Source organism: Bos taurus, chromosome 7, assembly GCF_002263795.3.
Source record: "Bos taurus isolate L1 Dominette 01449 registration number 42190680 breed Hereford chromosome 7, ARS-UCD2.0, whole genome shotgun sequence".
NCBI classification, from domain to species: domain Eukaryota; kingdom Metazoa; phylum Chordata; class Mammalia; order Artiodactyla; family Bovidae; genus Bos; species Bos taurus.
Genome location: NC_037334.1, coordinates 4740825 through 4762965, shown reverse-complemented (window position 1 = coordinate 4762965; position 22141 = coordinate 4740825). Strand labels below are relative to the sequence as shown.

At 61.5% G+C, this 22141-nt stretch overlaps 1 protein-coding gene and 1 long non-coding RNA gene across 21 annotated transcripts; one reads left to right on the top strand and one right to left on the bottom strand.

Annotated features, from left to right (window-relative positions):
- LOC101908182 (uncharacterized) lies at positions 1 to 15413 on the bottom strand. Of its 2 annotated transcripts, XR_009495137.1 has the most exons (4): positions 15237 to 15413; positions 13371 to 13645; positions 11714 to 11844; positions 1 to 247 (listed from the first exon to the last, which is right to left on the bottom strand). It is a non-coding gene; the product is annotated as an uncharacterized lncRNA (long non-coding RNA). The 2 variants fall into 2 exon arrangements; XR_235110.5 differs by having other exon boundaries at positions 9 to 247; positions 13371 to 15413.
- Positions 5287 to 21933, top strand: SSBP4 (single stranded DNA binding protein 4). 19 transcript variants are annotated; one of them, XM_024994013.2, is made up of 18 exons: positions 12527 to 12830; positions 14803 to 14875; positions 15258 to 15319; positions 15407 to 15491; positions 18297 to 18386; positions 18754 to 18819; positions 19036 to 19095; positions 19181 to 19250; positions 19393 to 19460; positions 19542 to 19612; positions 19938 to 19983; positions 20070 to 20105; positions 20206 to 20260; positions 20348 to 20418; positions 20498 to 20576; positions 20931 to 20959; positions 21080 to 21187; positions 21549 to 21933. In XM_024994013.2, the coding sequence occupies exons 1-18, from the start codon at positions 12565 to 12567 to the stop codon at positions 21576 to 21578; spliced, it is 1365 nt and encodes a 454-aa protein (XP_024849781.1). In that variant the 5' UTR covers positions 12527 to 12564; the 3' UTR covers positions 21579 to 21933.
- The last annotated feature ends 208 nt before the right edge of the window (positions 21934 to 22141 follow it).

The window sequence follows — 22141 nt, the reverse complement described above, 5'->3', positions numbered from 1 at the left end:
CGTGTGGCTATTCTCGGGATTGCAATCTGGGTGGCCTTGACAGAGGCAAAAAACGGTCCCGCCCACTTTTTTATTTTTTCTTTTAAAAATTTATTTATTTTTGGCTTTGCTGGGTCTTCCTTGCTGCACCAGGTCTTTCTCTAGTTGCTGGGCGCAAGAGTTACTCTTCCTTGTGGTGCATAGGCTTCTCTTGTTGCGGAGCACAGGCTCTAGGCACATGGGCTTCAGTAGTAGCAGCATGTGGACCCTGGGGGAGGAGGGGGGGGGCTTCAGTAATTACAGCACAGAGGCTTATTAAGTTGTGGCTCCTGGGCTCTAGAGTGGTTATGGCCCTCGGGCTTTACTTGCTTGAGACATGCAGAATCTTCCCAGATCAGGGATCCCCAGTGTCCCTTGCATGGGCTGGCGGGTTCTTATCCACTGTACCACCAGGGATGTCCTGGTCCCTCCCACTCTGATCCCCAGACTCCACCTCGACCAAAACGGGAAGGGTGGGGCAAGGTCACGATGGTCTAGGTCGCCCTTTGGTGACGATCTGTGTTGCTCCCCACTCCCGGCAGAGGGGACACTGGTAATTTTTAACTCACTGGTTCAGCAACAGGTATTTATCAAACACCTCCTGTATGCCAAGACTTGTTCTAAGTGCTAGGGACACAGCACTGAACAAAATCATCGAATTCTCTGCCCTCCTAGAACTCATGGACTACTGGGAACATGGGCAATCAACGCGCAAAACCATGATTTTCGGGAAATCCAACACAGCAATGTGCCCCAGATGGCTGGAGGGCCTCTCTGAGACCGGAAGGACGAGGAGAGGCCGGCTAGGGGAAGGGCTGGGCAGGGTGTGGGAGGCGGGGGGCACAAACCCTGCTGAGGCTTCGGGGTGGGAAAATGAGCTGCGTGCTTGCAACAGTAGTATGAACAGAAGTGACCAGTTTCTGGTACTTAGCAAGCATCTACTCCTGTTATTCAGCAGAGAAAAGTGAAGTGACAATGAAAGTCACTCAGTCGTATCCGACTCTTTGCCACCCCATGGACTGTACAGTCCGTGGAATTCTCCAGGCCAGAGTACTGGAGTTCCCTTCTCCAGGGGATCTTCCCAACCCAGGGATCCAACCCCGGTCTCCGCATTGCAGGTGGATTCTCTACCAGCTGAGCCACCAGGGAAGCCCCTCAAAAGGGAAGAAAAGCCTCTCTAGTGTATCAGCCCCGTGCACCGAACCTGAGTCTTCGGCAGGGTCCTTCCTGTCTAGAGCCCAGCGTCCCCAGCATTCTCCTTGTACTGCCTGGGAATCCTGGGCCTTTGGGTTGCCATGGAAACGCCTCCACCACAGGAAAAGAGGGGGAGCTTCAAAGAGGAGGTGACGGAGGGGCGTTGCCAGGGGACGCCAAAGTGGGACCCAGTGCCTCCACTCTCTACTGTGTGTCCCGGGCAAGTTGCTTCCTGGCTCTGAGCTTCAGTTTTACCTGCAGAACTTTCTCTGCAGCTGCTATAGGTTTCTCCCTCCCCGATTCCTCCCTTCCTTGCTCTTGAGATCTCCACAAAATGCCTCCAATTTCCCAGAGTGTTCTAGATCCGGACGGGGAGCTGAGGGCGCTCCAGCCAGTGAGGTGCTGCCTCTGGGCGTCCCGTGTATCTGCCTATGCTTTTCTGAGCCTCAGTCTTCCCATTCTGTAACCTGGGGAGGGAAAACAAAGGGCTGCCTCTCTCCTGAGGCTGCTGGGAGGATTTACGGGATTATCAGAGCTGGGTGCACCAATTCCTACTGATTAGTCTGACTCTGGAAAGGGCAGAGCAGAGGGGCGGGGTCTTGATTTGTGGGTTGCGGAGCCAAGGAAAGTGCTGGAAGCAGGGCAGTCTGTGTACTGGCTCAGATTAAGCTTTGTGGAAGATGAACAGGGTGTGGCGGGGGAGGGGCGGTCTGTAGGTCAGACTGAGGTGCGTCCACTCGGTCCCGCAGTGTCCCTCCTCTCGCCTGGAGTTTCTCAAGACACCGAGAGCCTGGGGGCTGAACTTCAATCGGCTCCAGCTGGCCCGACACCGCCAGATTTCCAACCCTAGGTGGAGACCCTCCATCCGGGGAGTTCCGCCTCCAGGTGATCGATTTGGGGTATAACCCGAGACTACAAGGACTTGCTGGCTCTCCAGAGTTCAGCCTGTCTCAGCGACCCTCCACCCTGTGTCCCTTCGCACCTCCCTCCCCCCTCCCCCGTGCTCGCTCCTCCCCCCACCCCCCGGGTCTAGGCCAGAACCCGCCGCTCAGCCTGCCCCGGTGCTCACCAGCTGCTATGGCTTCTTCCCTCCCGATGTTGTTTGGGTTTTAATTTTTGTGTTGCAGTTAGATAATTACCCATAATTACAGTTTCTAAGAGGAAACGTCTCATGGCGCAGACCCTGCTCCCAGCTGTGGCCGCCTCCCACGCTCGGCTGGGGAGGGGCTGAAGGGGTCTCGGGTTCGGATCCTGGACCCTACCTGAACCCCTATCCCATCCCGTTAACGGGCTGCACCCACCTCCTGTGGAAAGGAAACCCACCAACGGGAAAACCCAAACTAGCCTTCCCAACGACGCAAGCAACATATTCATGAACCCCTGCCGCTGTGTCTGCAGGGAGGGCAGATTCAGAGGGAGGCGAGGGCTGCCAACAGATGACTTAGGCATTATTTTATCACAACAGTGACAAATCCAACCAAGGCTAGTGCAGAACCAGTAATCTGGAGATGGCCAGGGAAGGCGAGGAGGAAAGGGGAGGGAGAGCCGGAGGAGGAGAAGAAGGGGAGGGGAAGAGGGAAGAGAGAGAGAGGAGGAAGAGAAGTGGGGGTGGGGAGAAGAAGGAATACTGCGGCCAAAGGCCGAAGGAGGAGACCAGAACTGACCAGGCTAGTAACCAGAGAAAGCGCGCTGCAGGCGGCAGGAAGGGCTAGTGCAAAGGCCAGGAGGTGGGCCTGTGAAGTAGGGTCTGCAGAATGCAAGGGCCGGAGGGGAGGAAGTGAGGGGACGGATGGCTCCTTCTCCAGGCAAGCTCCCTGCCGTACCAGCGGAGCCGACTCCGAGCTCCCGCGGACAACGACCACGACCTCGCGGGCCTGGGGTTTGGGGGAGTCAGTGGTACCACGAGTCAGAGACCGGGCTAAGGGCTGCAGTCCCCGCGCAGCCACACGGGGGCGACGGGGAGCCGGCAAAGGGGCCGCAGGTCTGGGACCCAGCCTTGACCCTTAGCTCTCCTCGCTTACCGTCCCTCCAGCCCCCACTCCCGCTCCTAAACCAATTCCCTCGTCGGCTCTGTTTACCTGGGCCTCTTCCTGAAACAACCTCCCTGCCTCCTCAACGCCATCCCTACCCACCCGCCAGCCCCTTGGAGCTTCTTAAAATCCTGATGTAGACCACCCCCCCCCTTTCGACCTCCCAATTCCCTTCAAAACAAAGCCCAATCCGTCCCCACCGGGAATGGCCCGGCTCCTCTGCTCCTTTCTTGCCGGCTCGTCACGCTGCCCTCCTCGCTCTGCCTCCAGCACTTTAACCGTGTGCCCGCCTCAGGGCCTTTGCACTTGCCGCCACTGCAATCCGAATATTCTTCCTCCAGATCTCTCAGATCCACCCTCCCCCTGTTTAAAAAAAAAAAAAAAATCCTTTTCTCCTCATGCCCCTCCCTTGCAAGGGTGCGGGATGGGGGTGGGGGGTTTCTACGGGTTCTGCGTTTGCAAGGCGTGCGATCCGGTTCTTGAGGCGCTCGGCTCAGCTTCCCGGATGCCGCTTGGGACTCAGATCTTGCTCTTCTCGGACTTTTCCGCCGGCGCCGAGGCTGTTTTGCAGATCCGTCCCCGTTGCCATGAGAACCGTGCAAGTCTCTCCCGCCCGCCGCGCCTCCCCCCTCCGCAGCTAGCCCGGCCGCGGGCGCCTCCGCCTCCCAGCCTCCCTCCCTCCCGCCGCCTTCTGCCTCAGCGGTCGCCCCGTCCTCTTCACCGGGGTCCCTTCCCTCTGCTCAGCACGTGGCACTCTCTGAAATTATCCTCCTGTTCGCCAGAAGCCTGTGCTCCACAAGCTGTAGCAGTGTGTCCCGATTGGCTCCACAGAGTCAGCATTCAGCAGGCGCTCAATGTTTGTGAGGAGAAGAAAGACTCACATCGACTCAAGGAACCGCAGATCAGAGCAGGCCAGGGACCTGCCCAGGGCACACAGAATTCTGGAGAGCCACCGAGCTTTAAGAGATAAATGGGGGCGTCCAGGGTAGCGACTGGAGAGTCTGGGGGACCTGGGAGTCACAGATGTCACCAATACACTGTGTGACTTGGGTGAGTCACACCCTCTGTGTGCCTGGCTGCGAGTAGGTGCTGGAAAGCAGTAATGGGAACCGGTATTACGACAAGGGTGTCCTTGATGCCAACGTCCATCGGTGGCCCCCGGGACATTGAACAGTCGCCAGCTCACCGTGTGACGGAAGCGGGCGGGCCGCGCCCCCATTAGCGCGCAGCGCGGGCCCCTCCTCCGCGCCTGCCGGGGGCCGGGAGGCCCGCGGGAGAGGAAGTTGGGGGAGGGGACGACCGGCTGGACAGGAAGTGGGAAGGGCTGGCGTCCCCCACCCCCAACCCCAGGCCTGGGCCCCTCGGGATGGAGGCGGGGCTGGAGCCGGCCTAGCCCTTCCCTTCCTCTTCGCCTGTTTTGAACCCCAGCGGCTCCAGACTCCCGCCCACCAGAAGGCCTGGGTCGGGGGAAGGCCACTGGAGGGGAGGGGTACTAAGAGGGAAGCTTATTAGGGGATCGGCCGGCAGCGGCTGAGGAGCTTCGATCAAGACGCACACGACACAGGAAATCTGAGCGTACAACCACACACAACACAGGTCCCAGGGGGCAAGCAATCCACCCACTCGCGGAGGCACACACACTTGTGTACAAAACCTAACGAGGCATCACTCGGTCAGCACATGACCGCCGCGCACACAGCCACCGTCGCAGAGCTAGGAACAACTGCCCGGACAGCGACTGGGTCCCCGCCAACCCCCCATGCACAAAGACGAACACGTGCACTCAGAGGAACCGCGTGTTTACACACACACTCGCGGCTGTACAAAGCAAGGAAAAAGAATCTCCACGGCAAACATTCACAGAAGCATCTAGACCACAGTCACAGCTGGACGGAGCCCCCACCCAGCGCAAGCAGGTCCAGCGCACACTGCGCACGGGTACCCTGGCACACAGGTCTCCACCCCCCAACCCCAGGCGCCCCTGTCCTGCGGGTGTCGGCCTCCACCTCCTCTGCACTCCCCCAGGGGAGAGAAGAGAGGTCCTAGGAGGGAGAATGGGATGCCTACTGCCTGCACCCCGACTCCTGCAGAGGTGCTATTAAGGTTGAATATTCACAGCGGGGACAGGCTGAGAGGTGGAGCCAGCGAAAGTGCCCCAGTCAAGTCACCCAGCACTGCTACTGACAACAGGTGTGACTGTGAGGCAGTGCGGGGTAGTTCCCAGGAGGTGGCCTGGATACCCCAGGAGCGTCTTGTCCGTGTGGTGTCTGTGTTGCGTGTATCTGTGTTGTGTGACTGTGTGTTGCACGTGACTGAGTCATCTCTGGCTCGGTGAGACCCCAGGTCCCTGTGTGAAGCCCTCAGGAGGCTGCGACGGTGTGCCCCAGGGTAGCTGCGTGGATTCTTTGCACAGCTGTTGGAAGCTGTAGCATAGCGGTGCCTATGCGTGTCTCCGTGTGGCTCAGTACCTATGTGAGTGTGGAGTGTGTTGCAGTGTTTTGTAACAGCCACTCTTTGAGCTGTGTATACCTACGTGAATGACAGTGTGTCCCGAAGGCGGGCTATGTGTATGGCAGTTCCCTCCCGTGCTGGGTGTGGGTAGCTCTGCGGGGGCGATACACCCAGTGTGACTGCCTGTAGCTTTATGGGGCTATCGGTAGTTGCTCCAGCAGCCATACGGACTCACGAGTCCTGTGTTCGGCGAGTGTAGCCGCAGCTAAGTGTGTGGCTGTGTTCCTGTGTGCAATTTGGGCTTATCTGGACGCTGCGTGTGTAGCAGCTATCAGCTGTGTCCTGTTGTTCGTCCTCGAGTGGCAGTCCCTACTCGCGCCCTCAGAGTGTGTAGCCCCGCGCCCCTTCCCCCCGCGGCGGCCAGTGCGCGTGCGCGCCCGGCCCACGGTCCCGGCAGCGGGACCCACCCGCGCTCCCGCCATCGCCCTTTTAAGAGCGGCGCCCGCGGGCGACGGGGTGGCGGCGGGCGGGGGCGCGCGCGGCAGGAGGAGGGGGCGCGCGCTTCCCGGAACAGCCCGCGCTGAGGGAAGAGAGGAAGAAAATAAAACCCGCGGCCGGAGCCAAAGCTGGAGCTGCCGCCGCCGCCGTCTGGAGCTCCCCCGCGCGGACAATGCCCGCGATGCCCGCACGGGGCTCAGGGCGGTGAGGCCCGGGGCGCGGGGTAGCTATGGCGACAGGGAGCGCGGCCCGCGGCGCCGCCTGACAGGTGTGGGGCCCCGGCGGCGGCGGCGGCGGCAGTGCGGAGCAGCATGTACGCCAAGGGGGGCAAGGGCTCGGCCGTGCCCTCCGACAGCCAGGCACGAGAGAAGTGAGTCGGTGGGTCGGGAGCCGGGGGCGGGGCTCGGCGACCGCGCCGCTTCCGTGGGCCCCAATGCGGGCGGGCATCGCGTGGGGCACGTGGGTGCGGGTCCGAGCGAGGTTTGTGGGGGTGCGCCAGACCGGAGGGGCTCGGGGAGTCGCGAGCTAAGTGAGAGCGCGGTACAACCGAGAGGCATGAGAGCTTTACGGGGTCGCGAGATTTGAGGGGACACGCGAGATCCGAGAGGTCGTGAGAGTAGAAGGGGTGCAGGAGACCCGAGGGGTGCGAGATTTGCGGGGGCGCGCGAGATCCGAGGGGTACTAAAGGGTCGCGAGACCTCCCCGACGTCGAGACTTGGGTGTGCGAGGTTGCCACCGGTGTGCGCGCTCGCGATTCCTCTGGGGGAAGTTTCCCGGGCAGGCGATACTGGCCACTCTGCTGCCCGCCCCCTACTCCGCTCCTTGGTGAAAGCTTGAGGGGCGGCGGGCCCACCCCCACAAGACACCTGTCCAGCGGGGCCTGGGGCAGCTGGGTGGGGCCCTTAGGGAAGCCGCAGGGCTCACGGTCTTGGGGCGCCCACTTGTTCTGGGCATGGCGCTGGGCTTTGGGTGGCAGATGCTTTCTGGCTGTTAGAGGGACAGGAACCTAACTCCCAGACTCTGCGATGAGGGGCTGGGGGCGCTCGAGCTTCTTGGAGTGGGGTGGTAGCTGAGCTGCTGCGCCTGCCTCCTGGCACTGCCACTTACCTGTGGTGTGACTTTGGGTGAGGGAGTACAGCCTCCTAAGCTCACTCTTTATCCTGAGAAATGCAGACATAATAACAGTTCCATTTCTTAGGTTTAGGGAGCTTTTGAAAAGTGCTAGGACCTGTGACTATCACAGCAAGGGCGCCCAATGGTGGTTTGTGATATTGTTATAGTGCCAGGGAAAACGGAAGGCTTGCGAGGGCCGATTTGCAGGATCGTAGAAGTCAAGCCACCTAGTGTGGGAAACCAGTTGCTGGAGATATTAGGAGACTGGGTTCTCAGGGAGAGGTCCCATGATGACTCTTCAAGGGACACAGCAAGAGTGAGGATTTGAAAGTCTGGGCAGTGAAAAGGGACCCTAAACACGGGCCCTCTCCTGTCCTGTGTTTCCTGCCTGGGCTGACATTGGGACCCTTTCCCGCCCCCACTGGGACCTTCAGCTGTCCCTGTCACCTTCATCCCCTTATTTAAAGCTTTATTTACTTATTTTATTTTTCGGCTGTGGTGGGTCTTTCTCTAGTTGTGGAAAGCAGGGGCTACTCTTTATTGCAGTATGCAGGCTTTTCATCTCTTACAGTTCGGCAACCGTTTCTCTCTTGGCTGAGGACAAGCAAAGCTTGAAGGCTCAGTAGTTGGGGCTTTTGGGCTCGAGAGTGCTGGCTCAGTCATTGCGGTGCACCGATTATTGCTCCACAGCATGTGGGATCTTCCCAGACTAGGGATCAGACCGGTGTCTCTTGCATTGCAAGGTGGATTCTTAACCACTGAACCACCAGGGAAGCCCTCATCTTATCTAAAGATCTGAAACTAATGACCCAATGCAAGCGCTAGTTAGGTCTTGGTGGGAGGTGCTCTTGGGGCCTCCCTGTAAGCTGGAGCGTTCTTCATTTACAGGAGAGGCTGTGTCTTCCTGCAGGCAGCCTACTCAGACCCTACCTCCCCCTCGCCCACCCTGCCTTCCCTCCCCTGTATTCCTTGGATCCTGCAGTCACCACTGTGTGCTGTGAACCCCCAAGGGCAGGGACCCACCATCTGTGCACCCAGCAGACGTTAAGTCCATTGCTAGGACAGGCTGGCCCAGACGTCGTTCTGGGACGGGGAGCCAGACGGGGCTCAGGACAGGGGCCAGAGAAGGAAGGAGAAGAACGGCAGGAGGAGGCAGGAAGGTGAAATCAGGGAGAAAAGAACAGGCCTGGAGAGTTAAGGACCTGAGCAGTGGAACCCCCTTCACCCCGTTACACAGAGGAGGAAACGAAGGCCAGAGATGGAAGTGGCTGAGTTGCTGGTGGCCTGTGTGTGAGAGGTGCTCCACCTGCAGCCTCTCCCCAAGCCCTGGTGAGAATCCTGCAAGGCTGTCCGCATTTCAAATGGGAGACGGAACCGGGCTCAGAGCCCCCAGTCTGCCTCCCTAGTGTATCAGCCCCACGCTTCAAAGAGCTCTCCTGTGCCCCTGAACTTGAGTTTTCGATGGGGTCCTTCCTGTCTAGAGCCCATCATCCCCGTCAGTGAAGCAGAGGCCACCATCTGCTGTCTTCCTAACTTTTTTTGCAGCAGAAAACCTTGTCTCCAAGCCAGCACTTCTGCTGGACCCTCCTGACAAGAAATGGCTGAGTGTAGGGTAGCTCGGGCCAAAAATGATGGGGAGGGGGACCAAGAACTCAGATAACCCCCTCTTCCCTCCCTGGCCAAGAACTGAGGCTGGATTCAAAGAAGCAGAATCTCCCCTGGGTTGTCCAGTGGGGTTGAAACTCAACTCCAAAGCCCTCCTCCCCAGCTCAAACCTGTTTCTTTTTTTTTTTTTTAATTGATTTATTTTTAATTGAAGAATAATTAATTACTTTATAATATTGGTTTGATTTGTCATACATCAACATGAAGTAGCCATAGGTATACGTATGTCCCCTCCTCTTGAACCTCCTTCCCACCTCCCACCCCATCCCACCCCTCTAGGTTGATACAGAGCCCAGTTTGAGTTCCCTGAGTCACACAGCAAATTTCCATTGGCTGTCTATTTTACATATGGTACAAACCTGTCTCTTCCCTTCTCTTATCTCCACGGCCGTCCCCTAAGCTGCCACAATCAGCTCTGTTCCAGATAACTGTGCCTGCCTCCCCCAGGTTTCCTGGCCCTCCACCCCCCCCCCCGGCAGACCCCCAAGAAGCCCCACTCCACAAAGGAGCTGGAGCGTACTTTAAAACACAAACCTCTCCAGCCCACATGGCACGCCCCCACCCTGGGTACCAGCCCCAGCTCTTTGGCCCGGCCTCACCCCAGCGCCTTTGTGCTTGCTGTGCCCTTAGTAAACGGCTCTTCCTCTAGACCTTCCACATAGCTGATCCCTCCCACACCTCACTACCACCCACTTTTCCACTTCACTTTCTTAATCGCACAGCACCAGATCCCCCCACCAGCTTGTGGAGTAACTCACCTACCTCTTAGCTAGGATGTGGGCTTCTTCTCGGCCAGCATCTGCCTTTCACTACACCCCAAGACTCAGCCCAGCACATGTCTGAACAAGCAGACCATTCCCACCGGGAGAGTGGTAGCCCCCAGACCCCAGCCAGGGTACAAGGATGGCTGGAGATGTGCCAGGATCTCCAGGAGTGGGGTGGTCAGACACCTCCTGCTTCCAACCTGGGCAGAAGACAGGTGTCAATTTTAAAAAGTCTCCTGCTTAAGGGTGCTTGGAAATGGAGCCCAACCTCACAACTGTGCAGCTAGATAATAGGGGGCCAGAAAGACAGTCATCTGTCTGGCATCTTCTGGCCGGAAGAATCTCTTCGCCAAAATGACCCCAAGGCTGGGTAGAGAGCGGACGCTTATTGTGCACTCGGGGCTCTAGGCACACAGTGGCAACTGCAGGGTCCAGAGGGTACAGGGGAGGGGAGGGCAGGGTGGGCCGGAGGGTACAGGGGAGGGGAGGGCAGGGTGGGCCGGAGGGAGGTGGGATCTGAGTGGGCTGCCTGCAGGGAGACACAGCCTCTCCTTCTGTAAATGATGAACACCAACCCACAGGGAGGTCCCCGGAGCACTTCCCACCCAGAATGAGCACCTGCGTTTAGTCATTGGTTTCAGGTCTTTTTAAATAAGGAGACGAAGGTGACAGGGACAGCTGAAGGTTCCTATGTCCTCTTGGCATCCTTTCCCCCTTCCAGCCCCAGAGGCTCTATTGTCCTAAATTGGGGGGCAACGTCTAAACAACGTTAGCTTCTGGGACACTCTGAGCGCTGCCAGCTGGGATTAGAATAGTTCCATGAACGACAGTCGTGGTCAGTGTCACTGGGCATCTTGTGTGTTTTTCCACCAGAATTTGTTTTGATATGAGCATGTCACCTCAAGTAGTTCGACCGTCTTCCCAGTGGATCAGGGAATGACCGTGTGTCTGTCCCATCCCTAGCTGAGCATCCAGGTGTGGCCCTGGGCACCCTTGTTGGAGAGGAGTTCCTGGGAAGAGGTTCTTGAGAAAGGCTGAGCGGAGCCAGCCGCACAGGGGAGCCTTCTGGGAAGGCGGTATCTGGGGGCAAATGCTGGGGTGGAGTTTATGAGTGGGGGTCGTTCCTTTGGCTGCTGGGTGGGGGGAAGGCCATACCATGAAGGCTGGTGAGGAGGGGGCCTCTGGAGAGCTGAAGCCCTGGCCCTGTGGGTGGTGGAGAGGCGGGAGGAAACGTGTGGGTGAGAGTCCCTGAAGGGCGAAGGTGGGACTGGTGACGGATTAGGCGAGGGTGCAGGGGTGACCGAAGGCCTTGAGTAGAGGGCTGCTCCCAGCCCCCAGCGGCACACGCCTCCAGGGGCTCTGGGGGAGGGGGAGCTGAGCAGGGGGCACCTGTTACCTCAATTCTTGGCCAGTTACGGCAGTTCTTGATAATGAAGGTGGCATTGCTGAGTTTCAGTCTGGGAGGCTCCAGTACCCCATTCTGCCCCTACTCCATGTTCAGCTGCAGGGAGGCCCATGGGCACTTCTCCCCATAAGCACTCCCAGTCCAGGCACCCCGCATGCTCCAGGTCACTGGTCCTTCTGGAGGGAGGCCCTGCTCCCTCCCGTCCCCTGCCCTCTTGAAGCGGGGATCCCCCATGGATGGGCTCTTCGTTCTGTAGGTCATTTGCTGACCAGGGCTGGGGCGGGACCGGGATTTGAACCCAGAGCCCTGGCCCTTTCCCACAACCCCGCTCAAAGCCTGGACAGGGACCCCCACCCCAAGCCAGAAGCGCCCCAGAGGGGAGGGCTCTGGAGGTCCCCCAAAGGCTTCAGGCAAACAAAACTGCTCCCAGTTCTCTGAGACTTGATCCAGATGAAAATGAAAAGTACGGAGCATGTAAGGTTTTAGGTTTCAGCAAAACTGAAAACCTTCTCTGGCTTCTCTGTGCTTTTGGGATAAAACTCCAAATCCTTAACATCAGAATAGTAGGTGCTTACCTTCTGCAGCGCTTTCCCGACATCCCCAGGGGGTTCAGGGTCCATTCCTCTGGATGGCTGAGGGCCCAGTGCTAGGTAAGCTCAAGAGCGAGATGAAGTCCCCGCCCGCCCAAAGCCACATTCAGTGGAGGCTGCAGGCAGTAAGCGGAGAGCCCGGTGTCAAACCAGAGAGAAATAAAATGATGGGGGGCGAGGGGAGACTGGAGCGGGGCTAGGGTTAGAAGTGATAATGACGTCTCTTACAGGTGACATTGGAGCCATGAGGGTCTCTAGCTGGAGTGCCCCAGGCAGGGAAACAGCCTATGCAAAGGCCCTGGGGTGGAGAAGTAGTGAGTGGTCAGTGTATGTATGTGGGAGGGGGGCAGTAGGGGAGGGTCTGTGTGCAGAGTGCTGGTGGGGAAGGAAGGAAGCAGCCTTTGTTGAAGTCCAGGTAAGTGATGGTGGCAGCCTGGACCCAGAGTGTGTGAAGGAAGGCAGGGAGAAGGCTCAGGATGAGGAGAGAGGGCTTTTTCCTCAAGTTGTTTCCCCTAAATTCGGTAAAACGTAGTGATCTCTGGGGGATAGCTGGGTGGGTCTTCACACTTGCACTGCACACTTGTGTGTTCAGACCACCCAGGTTGGGGAACAGGAGGGGAAGGGGAGGAGAAGAAGCTGGGGTGGGGCTGGGCCTTTAAGATACCAAGTGGGCAGTGGACACTGAGTTCTGAGCAAGCCTGTGGGCAGCTGCAGCAGTCAGTCATCCGAGCAGGAGGGGAGGCCACCCAGGGAGAGAGGAGGAGAGCAGGCAGGGGTGGGTTCCCGGACCTGTGTCCTAGGTCACATGCCACCCTGAGGGTGGAGGGTGAGAGGCGATGGAGAAGGACATGGTGGGCTGGCGGCGTAGACCCCTTGGTGGGAGCCAGCATGTTCTTCAGAGGACTCCAGAGCCCTGGGAGAGCCTCTGCCCTTGGGGTGGGTTGGGGGTAGCAGACTGCAGCCCCCTGCTTCCCTGCTGGGGCAGCCTGTCTTGCTCCCTGTCTCTGGGTGTCTCATGCCCCTGCCTTTCCTGCTCCCTGCACTGCCCGGACGAGGTGACGGGTCGGCTGGGCCTCTCACAGCCTCTGTCTTTGCCTGCAAGGTGAGGAAGTGAGCTGGCTGGAGCTGGTCAGCTCTGCTCTGGCCCCATCGGCTTTTTGTGTTCATTCTTGTACTGATGGGCTTGGACCGGGCGGATGCAACCAGGTGGATGCAGACCACTGGTGAAGGCTCAGGGGGCCTCTAGAAAGGGAGCGGGCTCTGGGAGTGAGTTGGACAGATGAGCCCCGAGGCTGAAGGGTGAGGAAGATCACTGGGCCGGAGGAAGGAGGATGCTGAGGACTGCTGGGTGCGATGTTGGAACCTGGGGTCGCCTGGGCCTTGAGGAGCTACTGAGAGGAGTGTGATGACAAGGCGGGGACCTTGGCTAGTCTTGGGGGAAGCCCACACTCAGAACTACGTGAACCCCACAAATCCTACCTCTCAGCGTCCCGCTTCTGTCTTTCCCATGGCTGTCACATTCGGGGTACAGTGCGAGCTGCGGACATACCTTGCCCTGGGCCAGCTGCCCACCCTGACTCCCTAACAGCCCCCCTCGTCCTCCTGTAGCATGTACCGCCTTCCAGCCCACCAGGTCGCTTACCTTCTCCTTTGAATTGTTGCTCCTCCATCTCTCCCCGCAAGCTGGTAGCCTCTGGGAGGACAGGAGTCTGTGGTGGTCACTACTCAGGGAGGCGCTGCGTGAACGTGTGTTGAATGAATGAAGGGATGGATGGATGAAGAAAGGAAGAAGGTCCAGTACAAGGGCGGAAGCCATGGGGCGGGGGCTGGGACAGAAGGACCTTGCTGCGGTCCGGGGCCTGGGTGGTCTGCTGAAGAGGCTGGGATGGGAGGATTGAGCAGCCTGGCTAGGAAAATCTAGAGAAAACAGGAGCATGAGTCAAAGCAAGGTTATTTTAAGATGGGGCTGCCAGCCAGGGGAGGGCGGCCAGCTGAGAAGGCAGGCATCTGGAAGGGCTCCAGCTTTCACCAGAGCAACCTCAGGCCGGCCCTCGGGGAGCCTCCAGTCTCGGACCCAGACTTCCCTCAGCCCATCTGGGGCCTGGTTGGGCAGTGGAGGACCCTGGGGGCACCCCAAGGGGCTGGGACGGTAGAGGGTGACTGGGTGAGCCCAGTGGGTGGGGAGTTGTCCCTCTGCTGGCTGGTGTGGAAGACAGACTGAGGGGTGGCGGAGGCCAAGGATGGAAGGCCTGGAAGGCAACATGGATGGGCTGGCTTCCTTGTGTGGCCGAGTGGTGCTGCTGGTTGGAGCGTGGCCCGTGCTGTTGGCCGGGGCAGTAGCCGAGCTGCTGTGTCCATGGGTGCTGGGCGCCATGGGCGTTTGGACAAGGCGGTGTTGTGACAGCTGAGTGGCACTGTTGGCCCTATGTCCCGTGCCCCAGAGCCTCCTAGGGGCCTGGCACGGGTGTGTCATAGCCACCACTGGTGGGTGCAGACTGACCCTAGAGAAGGACAGGGGTCCAGGGAGACCTGGAGGAGGAAGACCTCAGGTCAGAGAGCCCCTCTCTTTTCTCGGCAGCTGAGGCTGGGCATGCACTAGGCGCTGGGCCCTGGCCACGTGGCCCAGGGTGCCTGCTGGGAGGCCCTACCCAGAGCATAGTCTGGAATGGAGCCCACGAGCCCTTCTCCAAGCAGAGGGCCTCTCTGGGGTCAAGGCTGCTCGGAGGTCTCGGGATTGGTGGGATGGGCCCAGGACTTGGTCCATCAGGGGGTGTTGAACAGAACAGAATTTGACCTGGAAGTGGGTCTGGGGACTCCTAGGAGGGCTGCCTAGACGAGGGGCCTGCAGGCTGGGTGTTGATGTGGGAGGTGGTCAGGCTGAGCAACTGGCATGGAGGCCGTCTATCTCTTCTGAGGAGTGGGGGAGCGGGACAGCGGGGGACCAGTGAAGGGGAGGGAGTGAGGCTGGCTGGAAGCGCAGGTACTTGGTCTGAGAGCCCCTCCCAGGGACCCTTGGGGCGGGGCACTGAGTCTGGCCCAGGCCTCTGACCTGGCCCCTACCTGACCGCCTGCAGGCTGGCGTTGTACGTGTATGAGTACCTGCTACATGTCGGTGCCCAGAAGTCAGCCCAGACCTTCCTGTCTGAGGTAAGCTGGCCCAGCCAGGCAGGGACCCCCCACAGCCAGACCCTTCCTCAGCCCCCACACCCTGGGGGCCTCCCTACCCCATTTTTTATCAGGTCTCTGGTGGTAGGGTCAGGTCATGCCCTGGAAGCTGAGTGCTGGGCTGGGGCTGGGCCCACAGATGGGCATCCTGGCATCTGTCCATCCATCTGAGGATCTGCCTCCCGCTTCTCCACTGGGCTCCTCACCAAGCTGCCCTCCTTGTGGCTCCCTGGCTCTGGCCCCCAGCTTTCCTGCCCCACTGTTCCCTGTGCCCCCAAGCGGGGCTGGCGCTGCCTCTTGGGAGGGGAGGGTGTCAGGCAGAGCTGGGCAGTGAGTGCCTCACCTTCTTTCCTCTCCCCTGCAGATCCGATGGGAGAAGAACATTACGCTGGGGGAGCCCCCGGGCTTCCTGCATTCCTGGTGGTGGTGCGTGCGAGGCAGTGCGGGCGGGCCTTGGAGGGGGGCTGGGCGGGGGCGCATGGGGAAACCATCTCCCCCCCCTGCCGCCCACAGCGTGTTCTGGGACTTGTACTGTGCAGCGCCCGACCGCAGAGAGGCGTGTGAGCACTCGAGCGAAGCCAAGGCTTTCCAGGACTACGTGAGTCCCCGCCCCAGGGGCTGGGACCAGGGCTCGTGGGCGTGGGCAGGGGCCTGTGCTCTGAGGGGCTCCAGTGGGCAAGTGGGCCGGGCTATGGGGTTTGACCTGAGATTGTGGCTTTTGTGGGGGGTCCTATGCTCCTCCACTGCACCCAGCTCCTGCGGGTCCCCATAAGCCCGAGACCCTCCGGAGCCCAGCCCCTCCTTTGCTTCCCCTCCTGTGAGCCCCATGTGGAACCCGATAGACAGAACCCCAGTTTCTGCCTCCCTGCCTCTTTGTGTGCAGGGTGGGGCTGGCCGTCCCCCACAGCTGGCCCCCTCCCCGCTAGCCTTCTGAGGTGGGGGCCCAGGCAGGGGTGCACCCTGGCGCTAGAGAGGCCTAGCTTGGCAGACCTCCCAGCCTTGCTCGGCGACTGGGGCTGCTCTCTTCACCTCTTCGGCCTCGGGTTTCGGTGCAAGTTGAATTCAGTGTCGTCCAGAGCAGAGGCTGGGTAACAAGAGGGGGCCGGCGGCACCGTGTGGTCACGTGGGAGGCGTTGGCCGCCCCCTGCGTTTACCCTCTTCCTCCTGGTCTGTGGGGCTTGCTCACCCAGCGCCGCGGAGACATCCCCCTTGTCCTCCCCCCTCCTCCTTCCCCCCTCCTCCTTCCCTCCTCCTCCTTCCCTCCTCCCCCTGCAGCCGGCGCGTTCACGTCCTTAGCCCTCCGCTCCGCTGTGCCCCCTCCACCCTTCCTCCACCCTCCCTCTCTGCAGTTAGCGGGAGTCCCACACCAGGCACGGCCTCCCGACAGAGGGCCCCCCCAGGACAGGAGGGCCAAGGTGCATCCGAAAAGGCCGGGGTTCACCGTGTCCCCGAAGACGCCCCGGGCACTCTGTATGCGCATTTACGGGAGGGGCGGTCACTGCTGTTCACCCCTGTCAGGTTCCACTGGTCTTGTTGTGGTCCGGCCAGAACGGGGGTAACAGACATGTCTGGAGCTGTGTGCTCGTGTGACTCGGCGTGGGTCCGACTCCCTCGCCCCAGTGCACCCCACTCCTCCCTGTGCCTCTGCGGGGTCCCTGGGGCTCTGTTCCTCCTCCGGGCTGAGCAGCCCGCCCTTCCCTCTCCGCCCCCGGCTTCGTCCCCGCCCTCACGTCCCCCGGGGAGGGAAGAGTGCGCGGTCTCCCAGGAGTGAGCGCGCTTCCGGGAGCACGCTGGTTACCATGGCAGCAGGGCGCGTCAAGGTGGGGGGGCGGCGCCCCGGCCGCGGCTCGGCTCCGGGGTGACAGGGTCCCTGTGTCAGCAGACTGGAGCCGGCTGCATGTTCTGCCCCACCTCCGCACTTAGTGGCGGTGGGGTGAGGGGCGTCCTGCCGCCTCCCCCTCGCAGTCGGGGCTCCCTCCTCCCTCCCACCCCCCAGCTTCTGAGGGGGCTCAGTTAGCGCCTCTGGGCTGGGGGCCGACCTCGGCGTCTCCAGGAAACGGTAGCGCGCCCAGCCTGTCGTCATGGCAACGCGGGCCCGGCTGGTGCCTCCGGGTGGATGATTGACGTGGGGGGTCCAGTTCAGGTCACCCACCGGGAAGAGTGGGCCCGATCCGTCCCACCCGGATTAACCCTTCAAGGCCTAGACTTGGGGAGCCCCATCTTTTCCCCACCCCCACACCTCAAGGTCTGGAAAGCCAGCCACCCGCACCGCCAGCCACCTTCCCCGACCAGGAAATGCTCTGGCGCCGCCTGCCGCGGCTCAGAAGGGGGCGGGGGTGGGGGGGGGGGTGCGGCTGCCCTCCCTGTGGGCTGGGGAGGGTAGACAGACGCAGGGCCCAGAGCTGTTTCCCTCCGGCCAGCGAGAGACACGCGTCAAGGGGCCTCAGGAGAAGCGCTCTGAGTGCCTGCAGCGTCCTCCCCCTTCCCTGTCCTTTGATGGATCTCCTCTGCCCTGAAGACTAGGCCTCTTTCTGCCCCCTCCCCCTGCTCTGTGGGCCCCAAAGGCAGGCAAGCCTGGGACTTGGAACCAGCCAGAGGAAGTGGCCTGTCAGCCTGTCCCCCTGCCAACTCTGGGCCTGCCACCAGCATCCCCACCCTTGGCAGACAGGAGAACTCCCTTCTCAGGCTCCCAGTCTTGTCCCCTCCTCCATCTGAAGAGAGATGGGTGGTGGTGGTGGGGCCTAGAGAGGCACTGTGGAGTGCTGCTCTTCCTTCTCCCTCCTTCCTGGAGGAGGAGGGGAGTGGTCTGTACAGTTGCTCTAAGAAGGAACCCTCTGGGAGGGAGGTTCATTTCCAAGCTGCCTATTGATTTTTGTTGTTGATTTGAGGGGTCTTGGGGGCCCAGCTAAGCTGCCTTGCCAGCCAGAAGGATTCAGGGCTGGTTGAGATGGGCTGGAAGTGGGGGACTGTGCCCCCACCCATCTGAAGTTGGATTCAGACCAAAAGAACAAGCCTGTGCTAGAAGGATGAAGCACACACTGGAGTTCTCGGCAGACGGCATTTTCAGACCCCTAGAATCCTCAGGGTGGAGACTCTCGGGGGGCTGGGGTCCCTGGCCTCCTCCCTAGTCTGGGGTCTCAGCAGGTCGGGGCCCTGATCACCTGCAGGTCATGAGTGCAGCACAGAGGCAGAGCCCTTGCTTAGAGCCACTCAGCATATGGGGCTGCTAAGCCTGGGGGGGAACAAAGACTCTTTCTTCAGTGTTAGCCCCCCTCCTTCCATGCTTGAGTAGTTAGATGGCTTGGGTTCCTTGTTCTGTGGGGCTGGCTATCTGGGGAGAAGAGAAGAAACTGGTTCAGAAAGGGACCTGACTTGGGTCTTGCCATCTCTCCCGCTCCTGCAGAGTGCTGCAGCGGCCCCAAGCCCGGTGATGGGGAGCATGGCCCCCAGTGATGCAATGGCATCAGGCCCCATGGCACCCAGCTTCTTCCAGGTACAGCCAGGGCTGGCACCCCTGTCTCCCTGGGTGGGCAGTGACAGGGTGGGTATGTACTGTGCGGTCCGTGGTAGGGCCAGAGAGAGGGGCGGAGCTGCCTGGGCCCCAGTGCCAAGGAGGGCGGGGGCTCTGCGCTAGGACTGCTTCTGTGTCAGGGTGCTTAGGGCCACAAAGCCTGGCTCTCTGAGCCAGGGGTCCTGCCCATAACCCTACCTTTAGGGTCCCGTAGAGGGGGCTAGCTGGCCCCTTCTCCTGCCTCCACGGCGTCCCCGCCCTTGCCCTGCCAGGCTCAGCAGAGCCACAGGAAACCGTGGAACTTCGCGTGACCTCGCTCCTCCCAACCTGCCTGGTTCTGTCCTCCTAGGGCCCCCCCGGCTCCCAGCCTTCCCCCTACAATCCCAACGCCCCCATGATGGGGCCTCATGTTCAGGTAAGGACCTGTAACGCCCCGCCCCTTCGCGCACGCACACCCCTCCCCAGGGCCCGTGGGCGCGTACCGCTGAGCTCCACACACCCAAGCACCGCGGGCTGAGGTATGCTGGCTGGTGCTGGAGGAAAGCTGGGGGCCCGGCGGCAGCAGGAACCGGGTAGTTTTGAGGGCTGGGCAGGTGGGGGGAGGTGCTGATCCCTGGCCCACCTCTTCCAGCCCTTCATGTCACCGCGGTTCCCAGGGGGCCCCCGGCCCACCCTGCGGATGCCGAGTCAGGTGAGAGAGGGATGTGGGGAGGGGGGGCAGGAGCTGGGCCGGGGTGGGGGCACCTCCACTCAGTGCTGCCACTCCCCATCTGCAGCCTCCTGTGGGCCTCCCCGGCTCCCAGCCCCTCCTCCCTGGCACCATGGAGCCCTCCCCGCGAGCTCAGGGTAAGTAGGGAAGCTCCAGCCAATCAGGACCCCAGAACCAGGACCACCCCCTCCCCCCCCACCCCACCCCCCGCGCCAGCACAGTGCGTGTCCACGCTGGGAAATAGTCCAGACCTGAGCCCGCTTTTCCTTCTGCCCCCAGGGCACTCGAGCATGGGCCCCATGCAGAGGGTGACGCCTCCCCGGGGCATGACCAGCGTTGGGCCCCAGGTAAGGGCTGGCCCAGGTGACTGGGGAGTTTCAGGGGCTGCCCCCGCTAAGCCTGCACTCACGGCCCCTTTGCCTTCGCAGAGCTACGGAGGAGGTGGCATGCGGCCCCCACCCAACTCTCTTGCTGGCCCTGGGTTGCCCACCATGAACATGTAAGGCCCTCAGGGACCCATAGGAGCGAGCCCAGATGGGCAGCACCCCACTTCACGGGCTGGGTGTACTGAGGCAGACCCACACGGCAGTCCCTGGTACTGTTGACTTCACTGCTGGGTGGGGAAGCTCAGGCTCAAAGATCTGTGAGCCATGGCTGGCTTGGGATTTGAAGGCTGGCCTGGAATTTGAAGGCTATGCTTGGTTACTTCCCGGCCAACATCTGCTGCTCTGAGGGCACGTGGGGCAGAGTAGGTGTGTCAGGGAGTGTGGTAGGGGACAGGGTACCACCGGGCTTAGACCCGGGGCCACCACTGTCTCTTCTAGGGGCCCCGGAGTGCGCGGCCCATGGGCCAGCCCCAGTGGCAACTCGGTGAGTATCCCGGACGGGTGTGGGGTGATTAAAAGCAGGTGGGGTGGTGGAGTGGGCGGACTGCTCACAGCTGCCTCTGTCCCCAGATCCCCTACTCCTCCTCCTCCCCCGGCAGCTACTCGGTGAGTGGGGCCTAAGCTGGGACACCTGGGACCTGAGCGCAAGGGCTATGGGGTGACACAAGGGGGGACTTTCTCACCGTCTGTGCCTCCCTCTGTGCAGGGACCCCCAGGAGGAGGCGGGCCCCCTGGAACCCCCATCATGCCTAGCCCTGGAGGTACGACAGCCTGAACAGGGCATAAGGAGGGGTGTGCTTGGTGGGGGAAGCCCCTCTGACACCCCGCCCACTCATATGCTGTCTCAGACTCCACCAACTCTAGCGAGAACATGTACACCATCATGAACCCCATCGGGCCGGGCGCCGGCAGGGCTAATGTAAGTAGGGCTTGGGAGAGGGTTGGTTGGGGGGCGGAGAGCCGGTGGCCCGAGGCCCAGGCTGTTTCTCTGCCTGCAGTTCCCGCTTGGCCCTGGTCCGGAGGGCCCCATGGCCGCCATGAGCGCGATGGAGCCTCACCACGTAAACGGATCCCTGGGTGAGTGGGCGTCCGGGGACACCGACACCCACACACCCGCCCCTGCCCCGCTGCTCCGCGAGCCTCGTGCGCCCCCTGGCGGCCTCCTTCAGCCCGTCCGCCTCTGTGTGCTGGCCGGGTATTGAAGGCGCCTTTGCTTGTCTGGGCTGCTGGGTGACGGGCTGCGCTGGGGGAGGATCCAGCATCTAAACTGTGGGGAGGCCCGGCCGCCAGTCCTGATGCCTGCCCCGATCTGGGCCCTCCCAATGGGCTGGGCGGAGGGAGGGGACGCGGCCGTCTGAGGTGGGCGGAGGGGAGCGGATTTGCCGGCGCCGGCGCGTCTGAGCCGCGTGTCCGCCGTCTGTCGGTCCACAGGCTCGGGCGATCTGGACGGGTTGCCGAAGGTGAGGGGGCGGCGCTCCGGGGGGGGGGGGGGGTGGGGCTGCGGGGTCGGCCGGGTGGGAGAAGCAGAGGCCCGGCGGGGCCGCGCGGCCAGTCTTCGCGCTGACCGCGGCCGCCCCCAGAGCTCCCCCGGCGCCGTGGCCGGCCTGAGCAACACCCCGGGCACCCCGCGGGACGACGGCGAGATGGCGGCCGCCGGGACCTTCCTGCACCCGTTCCCGAGCGAAAGCGTAAGCGACTGCGTCGACTCCCCCCCCGCGGCGGCGTCGGGCCGGAGGGGCCTGGCGGGCAGACCCCGGCGGGGCGGCCGGGGGGCCAGAGCAAGACCGTGACCGCGGCGGGCCAGGTGGGGGGGCGGCCGCGGCATCCTTCCCTTCCTCCTCTCCCCTTCCCCCGGCCCGCCCCATCTCACCACCCTGTCCACATACCACCCCTAGCCCTGGGACCCGTGGCTTCCCCTACGCACCGCCACCTGATCCTTTCCTCTTCCCTGTCCACACCGCCCTGTCCCCCATTCCCCCCGGGGGGCGGGTCCCAGCCTAGGCCGGAACTGAGCCGGCCCCCGCGCGCCACCCCCTCGTCTTTCCGCAGTACTCCCCCGGGATGACCATGAGCGTGTGATGGGGCCGCAGACCCTTGCCCACTGCCGGCCTCGGCTTCTGCCCAGCGCCCCTGCCCGGGGCCACGGTCCAGGGGCTCGGGTGGTCCGCAGGGTGAGGGTCTGAGGTCACACCGCGGGCAACTGGACTCCCAGTCAAGGCTTGGATGGCTGGGAGGCCCCGCGCCAAGGACTCATTCATTTTATATATATATATATAAACAAACACACAAGGACCTCAGAGATGTTCTTTCTTGTTTGGGCCCTTCCCGTCATTTCTATTTTGTCCTGGGGGGCGCTCCTTGGGGAACCTTCCTTTCCCCTGGACAGCAGGGGTGGGCCCCATCAATAAATGTAACTTGATTTTGGTTTTTGGTATCTGGTCTCAAATTTCTTCTTTGGCTTGCAGCAGCCACACCCTACTTATAAGCCCAGCCTTCAAGTGTTGTGGTTAGGCAAAGACGCCTGCTCCTCTCCCCTCCTCCCACGGGGCGGGGTGGGGGTGGGGGTGGGGGGGCGGTTCTAGAAAGCTCGGGAGGGTAGGGACAACAGTTGGGAAGGGGAGGTAGAAGTCTACTGATAAAAA